This window comes from Marmota flaviventris, chromosome 3 (genome assembly GCF_047511675.1).
Source record: "Marmota flaviventris isolate mMarFla1 chromosome 3, mMarFla1.hap1, whole genome shotgun sequence".
Lineage (NCBI taxonomy): Eukaryota > Metazoa > Chordata > Mammalia > Rodentia > Sciuridae > Marmota > Marmota flaviventris.
The window spans coordinates 72,104,113-72,117,471 of record NC_092500.1 but is presented as its reverse complement, the minus strand read 5'-3'; the positions used below and the strand labels follow the sequence as shown (position 1 = coordinate 72,117,471).

The window sequence follows — 13,359 nt, the reverse complement described above, 5'->3', positions numbered from 1 at the left end:
CACGGGAACAATATAATTTGTGTGACAAGTGAAAGAATAAAAAAGTTGCATTGGTGTTAGGGAAGTCAAGAAAGAAGGATACTATGTCATATGCAGCCAAGATGTCTAGTACCTCAAAGGTCAATACATTTCTACTGGAGTTGGCAGTGGTTGAGGTAAATTACATTGGCCAGAAGAATTTTAGTGTTGTGTTTGCATGGCAAGTAAGATCTCAGTGAGGGATGTCATGGTTCCTCTTTCATGAAGTCTGCATGAAAAGGCAAAGATAGTGGATGATAGTTCAAGGACATGAGATCAAGTAAGTATTAGTTTTAGGATTGACTTAAGAAACTTTTGAGGCAAGAGAAAAAGAGTGAGGACAAAAGGAGAACTTGGATATACAAAGAAGATGAAGGATGGCTGGAGCAAGATCCCCAGGGAGGGGAGGGTATTCTTTTAGAAAGCCACAGATAGGGTATTTTCTGAGAGGATTACATCATCCTCTGAGAAACAAGGGTAGGAAGTAGGAATATCCCTGAAGTTAGACAAGTGGAGTGTGAGTGGGCAGGAGGTTGAAGGAAATCATGTTTGATGGCAATAATACCTTTTAGAGGTTGGGACCAGTGTCATATTCTAAGAGTGAAAGTGGCTTTACCTAGAGGCTCTGAGGGGAAATTTGAATAGATGTTGAGGAGAATAGAATGAGAATTGAAAAGAATAAGGAAAAGCTTTGGCACATTAGTGTGTGATGTGGTGACAGCAGCTAATGTTGGGGATGATTGTATTGTGGACTTACCAACTATATTCAAATCCTAGCACATATTGTAGGGACACAGTGGTAACAAAAGGCCTTCACTTTGTTGCAGTTTGTAGATAGTGTAGTATCTACACAGTAGGTAGTAAAATAAAATATAATAAAGAGATAATATAATAATACTATATAGTGCCTCAGACCTATTGAATTTTTTACTCACAATCAGTCCCAAACATGGCAGTCACTTCTATTCCAAACAGGGACTCAAGGACTCTGGAGCCTTCCAATTTATGGCTGTGTATTCTTCAGTACCATGTTAGGCAAATTTCACTTGCATTAGGGATCAAGAAGGTGCCAGGGAACTAATTTCATCTGTATCTCAGAGTGTAGCAGGTGAGACAGGCTTAGCCAATCATTGTTTTTATTTTTTTTTAATTAAAATTATTTATTCATTTATTTATTTTAGGTATACATGAAAGTAGAGTGTATTTTGACATATTATACATGCATGGAGTATAACTTATCATTCTTGTGATTGTACGTGATGTGGAGTTGCACAGTCCAGTATTCATATATGAACAAAGGAAAGTTATGTCACACTCATTCTACTTCCTTTCCTATTCCCATCCCTGCTCATTTCCCTTTATTCCCCCTTGTTTAATCCAATGGACATCTATTTTCCCCTACCTGACCTCTTACTGCGTGTTAACATTCACATATCAGAGAGAACATTCGTCCTTTGGTTTTGGGGATTGGTTTATTTCAGTCCCACCAACAATGTATGAGTGAACCTTTTCCTGACATCCTTGCCGATATTTATTGTTACTTGTATTCTTGATAGTTGCCATTCTGACTGGGTGAAATGAAATCTCAGTGTAGTTTTAATTTTCATTTGTCTAATTGCTAGAAATGTTGAACAGTTTTTCATATATCTGTTGAGGGTAAAAGCATCATCTTCTCCTCCCTGGACAAAAATGAAGACACATTCCTTAAGACTGCTTCCATCTTCTGGGAAACAAAAAGGTGTGAAAATGCATTGGAGGAGAGGGTATATGGCATTAGCTATGATGAGATTCCAACCTAAGGAGCTGAAATTATGAAATGGAGATAAATCAAGCCTTCAGTAATAATACTTGTGTGTTGGATCAAGTCTTGATTGAAGTCATTCCATTCCTTTAGTTAAATAGTTTGCATTATTTTCGGAACATTTATTGTATGCAGAAAACCAATTATGTTTGGTTTAGGGAGCAAAAATGATCTTAAAAAAGGAAGAAAATCTGAGAAGAAAGCAAATAAAGAAGGACTCCTTATAATTTAAACTAGTTTTAGTTTTGTTTTTGTTATTTGCAACAGAGAACATCCTCGCTGGTTTGTGAATGCCTGGTAATGTGTCTTTACCAATGTTCTGACTTTAACAAAGTAGATATACTCCTTTAAATCACTGCAGGTGCCATTTGTTTCTTGTGTATGTGGATGGCCAAATCATGTAGGAGGTTTGGGAGCAGAAGTCTTAATGGATAATAGTGTAATTTCAGCTTGGAGTCCTCTAGAGGAAAATATCTCCTCATTTCCCCTTTTATATTTCCTAGTCAGCATCTTATGTGTAGTGCCATACTTTTTTCTCTAAATTAAAATAATCTTGCTCTGAGTTTTGCCTTATGAGGTGAGTAGAGGGTACAATATTGGTAAATTTTTTAGATGACTATTTCTATCACTAAAGGTTTATGGAAGTCTCCAGAAATATAGGGGTTCTGAACATAAATTCTTCAGTTTGAATTTACCTTTCTACCCCTTCTTCTAATGCTGCTTGGGTGATGGTCTTCTATCATCTATTTGGCTCTATGGCTCTAACATGACTGATATACTCAGCTCATGTGCTTTAATGGAGGTGGGTGGCTGCACTATCTGCCCCATTCATTCCGAGGACTAAATCATTATGAAAACCTGGATCTCCAAGGCCATGACCCTTGATACCTTGATCTTCACCAGAATTCACCTAATCATCCCTAAATGCTCTGCCATGTTGGAGACCTAAGTTCATGTATTCTTTATGAATCTAGAAGCCTCTGCTCTTTCTGATCCTCTGCATTAACAACCTCCCAAGAATAGGGCCATGATTGAAAAAAAAACCATGATTTAAAAAGGTCTGGCAGTGAGGTAGAAATGAAATGTTCCTTTTCATTCTTTTGCTAATGAGAATACAGAAGCAAAATTTTTTTCTGAAGAATTTTCTCTTACACTTGTTTACCTATGTCTTCCACAAAGTATATGAGCACATCGTATACTTTTAAATATGTTTCTAAATAATCTTGTTAAAGTTTTTTGGTATCTTAGTGGTCCTAAGCCCATTGAATTTCCAGGATAGATTCTGATATTCTAGGCCATTTCAGTTTACTAATATTGTATCTAGCAGTCCCACTTTTACCTCACGTCCAATAGATGCATAGGTTTGTGTAACACCAGATTATTCTGATGACTCTAAACTATATTTACAATCACCTTTACCATATCGAGGTTGATGATCTGCATAATTCAAGATGGTTCTTATTGATAACATAAACATATACTTAGATTTATAAATACATATATATGGTCATGTCAAAAATGTATCACTCTTTTTTTTGGTCTTGGGGATTGAACCTAGGGATGCTCAATTAATGAGCTATATTCCCTGTTCTTTTTATTTTTTTATTTTGAGTCAGTGTCTTGCTAAGTTGCTGAGGCTACCTTCAAACTTGTGATCCTCCTGCCTCAGCCTCCTGAGTCACAGAAATATACCATTCTTAATGATGCTTGTTTCTTCTGTTGACTTATAAGGAATGTTTTTACTCTGTTATTTCCTGAAATTCCTCTAATGAATGTTACAAAATTGCACACTCTGTGACCTATAGGAAATGTGGCATATGCAATCAGCCCCCCATGTCTGTGGGCTTTATATATTTATGTTCAACCTACCACAGATTGAAAATATTTGAAAAACATTACATGTGTACTGAACATGGACAGATTAATTAACTATGCAGCATAACAAGCATTTTAATAGCATTTACATTGTACAAGGTATTATGAATAATCTAGTGATCACTTAAAGTGTATGGGAGGATGTACATGGCTTATACACAAATAACATGCTGTTTATATAAGGGACTTTAACATCCATGGATTTTGGTATTTGTGGAAGTTCTGGAACCAATCCTTTGTGGATACTGAGAGACAATTATAATTTATTATCCAAACCAGTATACTTCAGAAAGGAGGGAGGTCACTATTATTAATTATGCCAGAATTATAGTTATAAATCACTACTGTCCCATGCCAACACCACGAATGGTCACCCCACAGGGCAGAGATAGTAAATTTTCACGTGATATTCTAAGATAGCTCCAAGGTTCTTGATTGGATTGTATTGAAATATCATTTTTGAGAGCAGTCATCTGATGGCAGTCTGTATGTACGTTTTTAGTAGATCCATCATTGAGTTAATTTTAAAGTTGTCCACAAGAAACTTACAATGAAATTTGACTAAAAATATGGGTCAATACCAGTTCTAACCTTAATGTATTGTAGCACTTTTATTGTTTTTTTCCAGTGAATTTCAAGCCGTGTCAACCTGCCATTTTGTTCTTAATGACTCTAATGGCCGAAATTAGTACCAGACAATCAGCTTGCAATGACAGCATAAATGGTACTGTCATGTTTCTCCTTTTTATTAACTTGTATTATTTCAGCCAGTGCAAGTCAACCCACAATGTTTTATTTGCAACTCACTCTTAAAACTACCATCATTATTATTTGACTCTTAAAGTACATCCATTAATAATTTTTTGACACATGAATGTTAAGAAAGAAATTCACATTTAAATCTTAAATGAACTCTAATTTCCAGTTCTTGTGGTTCTTGGTTATAAATTACTGAATTAAATAAATAGATCTTGGTCTGATGCCAAAAGGACTTGCAACAAATGCATTCCTGAGTGAAGAGAGCCCATGAGTCTAAAACATTTCCTAAACATTTCTAAAGCATTTCCTCTACATTTCAAAATAATGATTGATTCTGAGCTCTCTCCTAATTTGCTCACAGCTGTATCTCTGACACCTAGGACTTTGTCTGGCATATAAGGTCACACATTAAATATTTGTTTAAGGAATGAGTAAATATTCTTTGTAGTTTGCTTTAAGATATGTACGTCATATATTTTAACTTCCAAGCAGTCTATGCTTAAAATCTTTTTACTGACATATTCCTGTCAATGTGTTGTGTGGAGGCTTGAAAATATCTGGCTTTCCATTAATTGAATTAATTAATTGGATCAATTACTCAACAAGTTCTGTAATCTGATAATTTTCAATACTAGTATTATTTGTTTCAGTAGAGAGTTTTCCACATTTTCCTTTCAGTTATGCAGTCATGTTCTGCTGACTTTTGTATTTGCCCTTTGCTTCTCTAGCACAGGTCAAGAAACCAGGTAATGAAACCGAATCTGCCTTTTTACTTTTTTGTTCCATCTAAGAATTTAAGTAGGATAGTGTTTCTGTTAGCCTGGTTTCCAAATGACATTAACATGCTATTTTAATAAAAGTAAGATCCAAGGGAAAGTTTGGTAATTAAATCTTAAAAGATTATTTTTTCCTATTATATTTTTCCTATGGCTATATGAGAGCTAGAGTGGTCATTTCCAGATGGAAGCATGCATGGGTGCGCATGCATGCGTGTGTGCACGCAGGCATGCACACACATACACACACACACACACATAATTTCATAACTTTTAAAAAGGTGATATTTTCTCTAGTGAGAAATTTTATTATAAGACTTCAGACCTACCCAATTTTAATTATAATTTCTACATTTATATAATCTATCTTATCATTATTCATACATGCTTTATCAGGAATGGAGATAAGTATAATAGAGAAAATTTGTCTTGGGAGAGACCAGGGTGATCTATGTTCAATTTTTTATTATTCTCACTTAAAAAAAAATCTTTCTAACCTTTCAGGATACTAGTGCCCTCATTTTTTTCCTTTATCATAAATCAAAAAATTTGTTTGAACTAATTGTGATATTGGTAATTTTTACTTCATTGTTCATTTAAAAATATTTTTTTCTTAAGGTATTTGAACTTAAACATTCTAAGTTTGGTATTTGTCTTTGTGAATGGGATTTTAGGGATCTGAGTGGAAATCATATTTTGCTGAGATCCACACCAGCCTCCATAACACACATCCTTCCCCCTTGAGCTTGCTCATGTGACTGCTCTTGAGTATGAACTATTTTAAAGTCATCTGTGACTTATTACAAAGATTTTATTTCCTTTTCAGGTCTTCATGTACCTTAAACAATTGTATCTTCTTATAAATGAGGTTGTGCTTCATTTTATCATCTGACCAGCATTAAGAATGGATCTAATGAAGCAAAAGGAAATGATATGGAATTTAGATAACTTCTTTGTCACTTACCCTAAGTGGTTTCAGTATGAACTAAAGACACATTCATGAAATAAAAAATAGCAAGTAGTGTGTGTTAATTTATTTTTTTTTTCATGCCACAATAATGAACAGTCTCTGGATACTAAATTCTCACATTAGGATTATTTTGCTCTAGTATCACATGTGATATGATGATTATCTTAGACTTTATTCATGATCATTTAGTTACAAAAGACATTATATATTAGTTTCCCCCATAAAACTGTCCTATGGCAAAGACTTCATAATTTAGTGAGAACATAACGATTCAATAAAATAGAGATGTGTGTATTTTGATTTACAATGTATGTTGATTTCTGATACTATTTATATTTCAGGTCAGTTGCTGAGGTTAAAAATGTTTCGAGAGGATCATGGATCTTGGATGACGATGTTCTTCAGCACAATTCTCTTTCTCTTCATCTTTTCTCACATTTACAACACGATTCTTCTGATGGATGGCAACATGGGGTAGGTTATCTTTCCCCTTTCTACTGTGGTGAGTGTTAAGTTTGAAATTCAGAAGAATTCAATCAGAATTTTTTGGTTTGTAGTAACATGAATCTCCTTTACAAATAGCCTACCCTGAAGAGGGATAATTGTGTTTTCCCTAAGGCGTGCAGAATTTTTTTTCCCCTATAAACATAGTATTTTACAATACTTAAATTTGTTCCTTATATTTTCAGACTTTTCTGTGGGGTAGTTTGAGGGCAGGTACTAGTTTTATTATAGTGACAGAGTATGAGAAGCAGTAAATTTAATGACTTGCTTATATTCACCTAGTTAGTACAGCAAGGATGCAAGGAGGATCTTCATGTTTTCATTTCTAACACTCTGCAGTGCCTGGCTAAATAAGGTACTTGACATTTGTGGCTTTTAATTAATTAATTAAATATTTATTCTTTAGTTATAGTTGAACACAATACCTTTATTTTATTTATTTATTTTTATGTGGTGTTGAGGATTGAACCCAGGGCCTTACATGTGCTAGGTGAGCGCTCTACCACTGAACTACAACCCCAGCCCTTATTTATTTATTTTTATTTTTTATTTTATTTATTTTTTACTCTTTTGACAGTTCAATAGAGAGACCTTTGTTCCAAATGGGTCATTTCGAAAGTAGGCTACCTTGAATTAAATGCTTATCAAATCATTAGAGTATGAACATGTGCTGATAAGTAGATTGCAGTTTTTTCAAACTTTTTCCAGTTCTTTCATTATATAATGAGACACAAGGATTGGTCCTTCGGCATAATTTCCTCTTGGTTTTCCCTCAGTAAATTTTAAGGGCAGCATACAAGGAGATTGGTTTAGCCTACTGCATTAAGAAATTGCTCAGTGTTAATAATAAACCACTTTAGATATTTGTTATTCATTGAAATAGTTACTAAGGAAGGTCTTGATCTACCTTTCCCAACAGATTGGAAAGCCAGATAATATCCTTTTCTTCTAAATATTAGTCTAGGCAAGATTATTGCCAGTTCTATAGTAAGCAGTTTTTTGATGTTATGTATAGATTTTAGCATCATGTTCAATGCTGAAATGAAGATAATTTAAAATTCTGCTTTTTCTCCACCTTTAAAAGGAAAATCAGATATTTTACAAGTTTTATACTTTAGTCCTTGATAAGAAGTGATAAATTCAAGAATTCAATTTTAGATCAAATATTCAGAGCTCATAAAGTTATTAAAATGCTTTGTAATTGTTTCTTGTAGTTAGAATTGATGCTATTAATATTGAATCTATTTTTAAGTGATGCAGTTACAGGCTCTAACCTGGGGTTGCTTAGAATGTGTATTATTTCTAGTAACAGAAATAATAATAATGTAGTATATAAAATATATTTTTGCTCAGAAGTTACCTTTTCATCTATTTGTATTTTTATATGGAGCTAGTGAGGAATATGTTAACCAGAAATGCTTACTCTGAAGAAAGTAGAAGATAAATCAATTGTGGTAATAAATAATCCCTTGCACACTGCAAAGCATGCAGTAGCTAATAATAAAAATAATCTTAATGACAGCTAACAATTACTGAGCACTTCTTAATGAGACATGAGTCATCTCAAATCTCACACTGACCCTATGCAATAGATATCATCTCCATTTCACAGATTAAGAAACTGAGGACTAGAGAGGTTTTGCCACTTTCCCAAGTTTACATTCGAATTAAATATTCATTTTAAGCAGCAGTAGAGAAAGAGTTGAAGAAGTAAGTAGTGAATATCAGTAACACAACCCTTTGAAAAGCTAGCACAGATCTGACTGAGGGCTGGTTTTGCTACTCATTCGCCACATGTGTACTAGTCTTTCTTTGAATTTCAGTCACATAAGCTGAGTTTGACAATTGAAAGGAGTAGTAAGTACATGCAGGAAATAAGATAATAGTTTAGAATTTATGTGTACTATCTTAATGAAAATTATAAGTGGTTCTCTTTTATTCTCAGACTAAATACATTATCACGTTTCTATGTAACTGTTGGATCCTTTAGCAATACACCTCATTTTTTTTTCTAGAAAAGGATGTTTTGCTGAGAAGATTTACAGGTATAATTTTAAAAAAATTCCAAAGCCAGGAACAAATTATTTAGTTCTACAGATTAAAAAAAAAATCACTGTTTATAAAAGCTGTTTACCCACTTTCATGATACACATCATTTGAACTAGTGAACACTTCAAAGTAGGAATGTAAATCTGAAGGAAATTCAGTTCTAAGAGCAAATAGATAAACTGTACTTTGGAGTTTCTTCAGCGGAAACTGTTATTTGAGGCATTTCTTCGTCCTATGTGGGGCAGAAAATGATGGCGTCTGAGTGTGGAATGGACACTAAACACACAGACATCTCAGCTGACTGGTTTATATCAGATGATTGCCAGTGCTAGAGGAATTCAGGATTCTTATTTACTGAATTTTATTTGCATGGAGGATTTCGGTCTGTCTTTGTTTATGAATTTCTCTAGGAACACTGGCCTAGCACAGTCCCCAAAAGTGTTTTAGAGACTTTTCAGTGAAGGCTAGACTTGAGTTCATATATTTTAGGACTCCTTTCCAAACAACAAGACTTCAGGAATAGTATGAGCAGTGAGTGGCTGTACTGCTTCAGAGAGGGAGAAGAAAGAAATTTTCCCTACTGGTCCGCTTTTAAAAATTGTTTATTTTATTTTATTTTTTTCTAGTTTTAGAACTGGGTGTAAATATGGGCTAAGCTGGAGTCCCATGATGTTTTGCCACAGAGGACAGAATCACGAGGTGTATCTAGAACAGAACCTAGCCACAACTGACTTGATAAGGGTCAAGTTGTCTGGCTCCTGGTTTTTCATTATGGGGAATTCCCTGTGGTAGGCACTGACTCTTATGGCTTTAGACACCTTAGGGGAGCTGAAGAGAGAGGCCGTCAAACAGAGAGGAAAAGAGGTAAGGTAACTGAAGGGGCTAAAAGGGACCAAGACTCAGACTGTCCATATGTCCTGGCACTGTGGAGAAATGACTACACTTTCCTTTGATTCTGTTTCCACCCCACTCCACACCTCACAGCACCAAAACGATGCTTTTAAAAATCTCCTTTTGTTCTTTAAGTCACCTTTACTAAATAAAATAGTGAGGTGGTAGGTGAGGGTTGTGCTGCAGAGAAAGTGCTGGCCCTGGGCAGTTTTGTTTCTAACCCTTTTAGGAGCAATTTTTTTTTTTTCCTCACAAGGTGGCAGACTAAAGTAACCTGAGGCTTCTACTGCACAATCCTTAGAACTGCTGGAAAATATAATGCAGCTGGATAGGCTCTTAATATGCATAGCTGAGATTAGGTAAAGGTAAGGAAAAACTAAGGTCAGAAAAGCAGAAAGACCTAAAAACCAGTCGAGCAAACCTGTGGGCTGTCCATGACTCCTGGACTTGAGGTTTTACCCTCCTGCAGGGACCAGAAACAAGAATTTAGGCTTATATTAAGTGAGACGTTTAAGCAAGTCTTCATATTAGACAGTTCTGCAAAGGGTTGTGGAGGAAGAGCAGGCTGGAAACAGAAGCATGAGCACAGACAGGTGCTGGGGAAGCCTGTCTGACGCCACACTGGGCTCCAGGGAGGAGAATTTCCCCAGGGAACTCATCTGGACACAGTTTTTTGGCTTTAATGTACAGCTTCTTTAGGATCTTTGAACATCTACCAGCTGCTAAACATTCCGGTACATTCTCTTCTCCCAGTTTCAGATTCTTACCTCCCTCTGGAGCCCCCCCCCCCATAGTTTGGAGAGTTTCTGTTTTATCATGTAGACCAATTTCATTCCCTTTTTGCCTCAACTTCTGTTCGCCTTTGATTTATTTGGGGGCATTTTCATAACCCAAATCATATAAATGCATTTTTCAGTCCGAAGAACCAGTATCCTGAGATGATTGCTGCCTTCTCAGGATACGAAGGGGCTGCTGCTGCCAGAGTGTCTTGGGCTTGGGTTTACAGTATAATTGTTTTGGTTTCCTTCTACTGTTTGGCTATCTCTTGGGAGAGAAAAGGGAAGATATTGAAGAAAAAGGGGCAAAGTGATCATTCAAAAAGAGAGTTATATAAAAAAAGTTATATAAAAACCACAGTTGAACTTCTGCAGTGACAATACAATATACTGCATTATTTACAGGACCAAAAGCCCCCAGAAAAATAAGACATTAATAGGGAAGAAACACGAAACCATTTTCTTCCACAGTTGTATGATTTTACTTGATTAAAAAATGGTTCCAAATGAATTTTCTTGAGGCCCTCTGTGTTCAACTAGGCAACTTACAGCCACTCCAGTTAGACATTCTTTATTTAGTAGGAATGAGAAGGATGTACTCCAAAGTCCAAGTCAAGGTCTTTACTGACTAGAAACTGAGCAGGTCACTTACGGCTGGGGAATATTTTTGGTTTTTGGATACTTCAAACACTTTGAAGTTGTCCTTCTGAAGAAATTCTCAATAATCTAATTTTTATAGCACCAATAGCATAAAGCTTTAATTCGGAAAGGCTTGGTTGGTCTTTTCAAATATCCCCATCCCCTAAAGGATAATGCATATCTCAGGTCAAGCAAAGAAATGGTGTGGGGAGGTAAAGCTAACACACCAAGGCTGCCATTCAAAAGACTATTCCAGAAAGAGCCACTTGATGGCAGCAAAAGGCACCTTTTTGAGCACTGATCAGCTCATGAATGAGTAACAGGTTTTCTGGTAAAAGAAGGGAATCTTCCTTTTCAGTTCTAAAACTTGGTGTTAAAGTATTTGTCTTGTTGTTCATGAACCTTTTGCAGAAATCCACAGTGAACTCTATAATAAGCACTGATTATTTTGTGAAGTCCCTGGCTCCTACTCATGTTCTGACATAGGCTTAACACATTCCTACAAATATATCTGCATGTTTATAGACTTATTCTAGTATTACAAAAATGGAAAGAACTATATTTATTACTGAGGAACTTAGACATTTTATTCATCGATAAAAATTCCTCTGTGAACTGGAATAAGTTTTAAAATGGTACATACATAGTATTTAGGGGCAGGATATGAAGATGCTGAAAAAAAATTCCTTTTCAGAGAATTTTTACAAATATTAATTAACATATCAATAGGTGTAAGTATTTCAGAGAGAACTTGAAAATGGGACAAAGTGATATAAGCAATTTTAAAAATGTGTTAATATTCATATTTTAGACATCAACAGTGAACATGTGAAGTAGGTGGTGGGTATGATAAAATTGGGATAGATTTGGTCTCTTTTCGGTCTCCTTTCTGATGAAGTTTAATAAGAAACCCTGTGGGAATTCACATGGTGGTGAGCACCCCCAGGAGGTGTGGGCTGACAAGGACAAGTGAACTAGGGCAGGTAGCAGAGGAGAACACTTGAATGGATACTTTTCTGAGATCTAAAATGCATGTTTTCTCTGTACAGAGGGACAGCCCAAACAAGCAAGGATGAATAAGAAAAATAAATAAGCGAAAGACTAGCAGAGACTTAAAGGACTGAATGAAACTGCTCAAGATCTAGTGCTTTTAGAGTCCCTGCACACGGCTGACCTAAGCTTTGCCCCCTGAGACGCTCACATTTGCATGATGTGTCCCACATCATGACAGAAAAGACTCTGATTTATAGCTTTGGTGTCTGTTGCCAGAGGTGTATGTTTCAGCGAAGTATTATATCCAAGACTGAATTACCGGTTAATGGGATAAATTCAGGGTGAACTTTCACTTTGAGCAGTATTTTATTTTTTGACTGGGTTTACTGTTTTCACAATCTTCATTAATGTTTTCAAATTCCTTACTTGAACTTTTTTTTTTCTTCTTGCCATTAAAAAAACATTTTTAATGGACGCATAGTAATTGTACACATTTTTGGATTCAGTGTGATGATTTGGTAAATCTAGTCATCACTGATCTAGAAGTAGCAGGCAGGTACACCTGTTTACGAAGAACCATTACATTTACTTGCTGCTCTTCAAGTAGAAAATTGCTTATCTTGTTACCAACGTTTACACTGATAGATTCTTCTAAGAAAGGAATGTTTCTGTTTGTTTCTTTGTTTTTAAAGGTGTTATATTTATTTGGGGGCAGGGGAATGGTAAGAAAAAACTTAAATGGTCTTGAATGACTTTAAACTACCAACTTTTGTATGACCCAAACTGACAAAACTGAAATACAAAGCTAGTGATATGAATTGTGGTAAATTAAAAAAAAAAAAAGACACATTCTTTCCAAAGGTATATAATGAGGCACTTTGTTAGGATGGATAGCCGGTGGAGAACTGGGGCAGGGTTCTGAAGCTGAGTGGGAAGGGCGCTTGGCTGTAAGTTTTAATGAGGCCTCAAAGTACTCAAGTCAAAGCTGAAAAGCTTGATTGGGCTGCTAAAACAAGGCTGAATGCAAATTCTGCTGGAGTGGTGCTTTAAATAATTTGTTGGCTTCACTCTTAATTAGGCTAAACATTGACTTGCTTGTATAATTAATTCACCATAATAGCACCATTAATTAGTAAGGCTGGGAGTAAGGGGCAAAACTGGTTGCTGGGAATGGGTTGGTGAGAAGAACAACTTCTGAAAGGAACGTATGGGTCTGGTCAAGAGGGTTGACCTGCTGGGTCATAGGAGAGAGGGAGGAGGGGAAGGGAGGGGTGAGGAAGAGAAGGAGAATGGGACTTAATTAGCTAG

The 13,359-nt window shown here is 35.7% G+C and overlaps 1 protein-coding gene across 1 annotated transcript in view; it reads left to right on the top strand.

Moving 5' to 3' along the window:
• Nucleotides 1-13,359, top strand: part of Tmem117 (transmembrane protein 117) — a 484,704-nt gene that overhangs the window by 88,986 nt on the left and 382,359 nt on the right. The window contains exon 3 of the mRNA XM_027934218.3: nt 6,541-6,673. Within this exon, the coding sequence (XP_027790019.2) occupies nt 6,541-6,673 (133 nt within the window). The remainder of the gene's footprint in view (nt 1-6,540; nt 6,674-13,359) is intronic.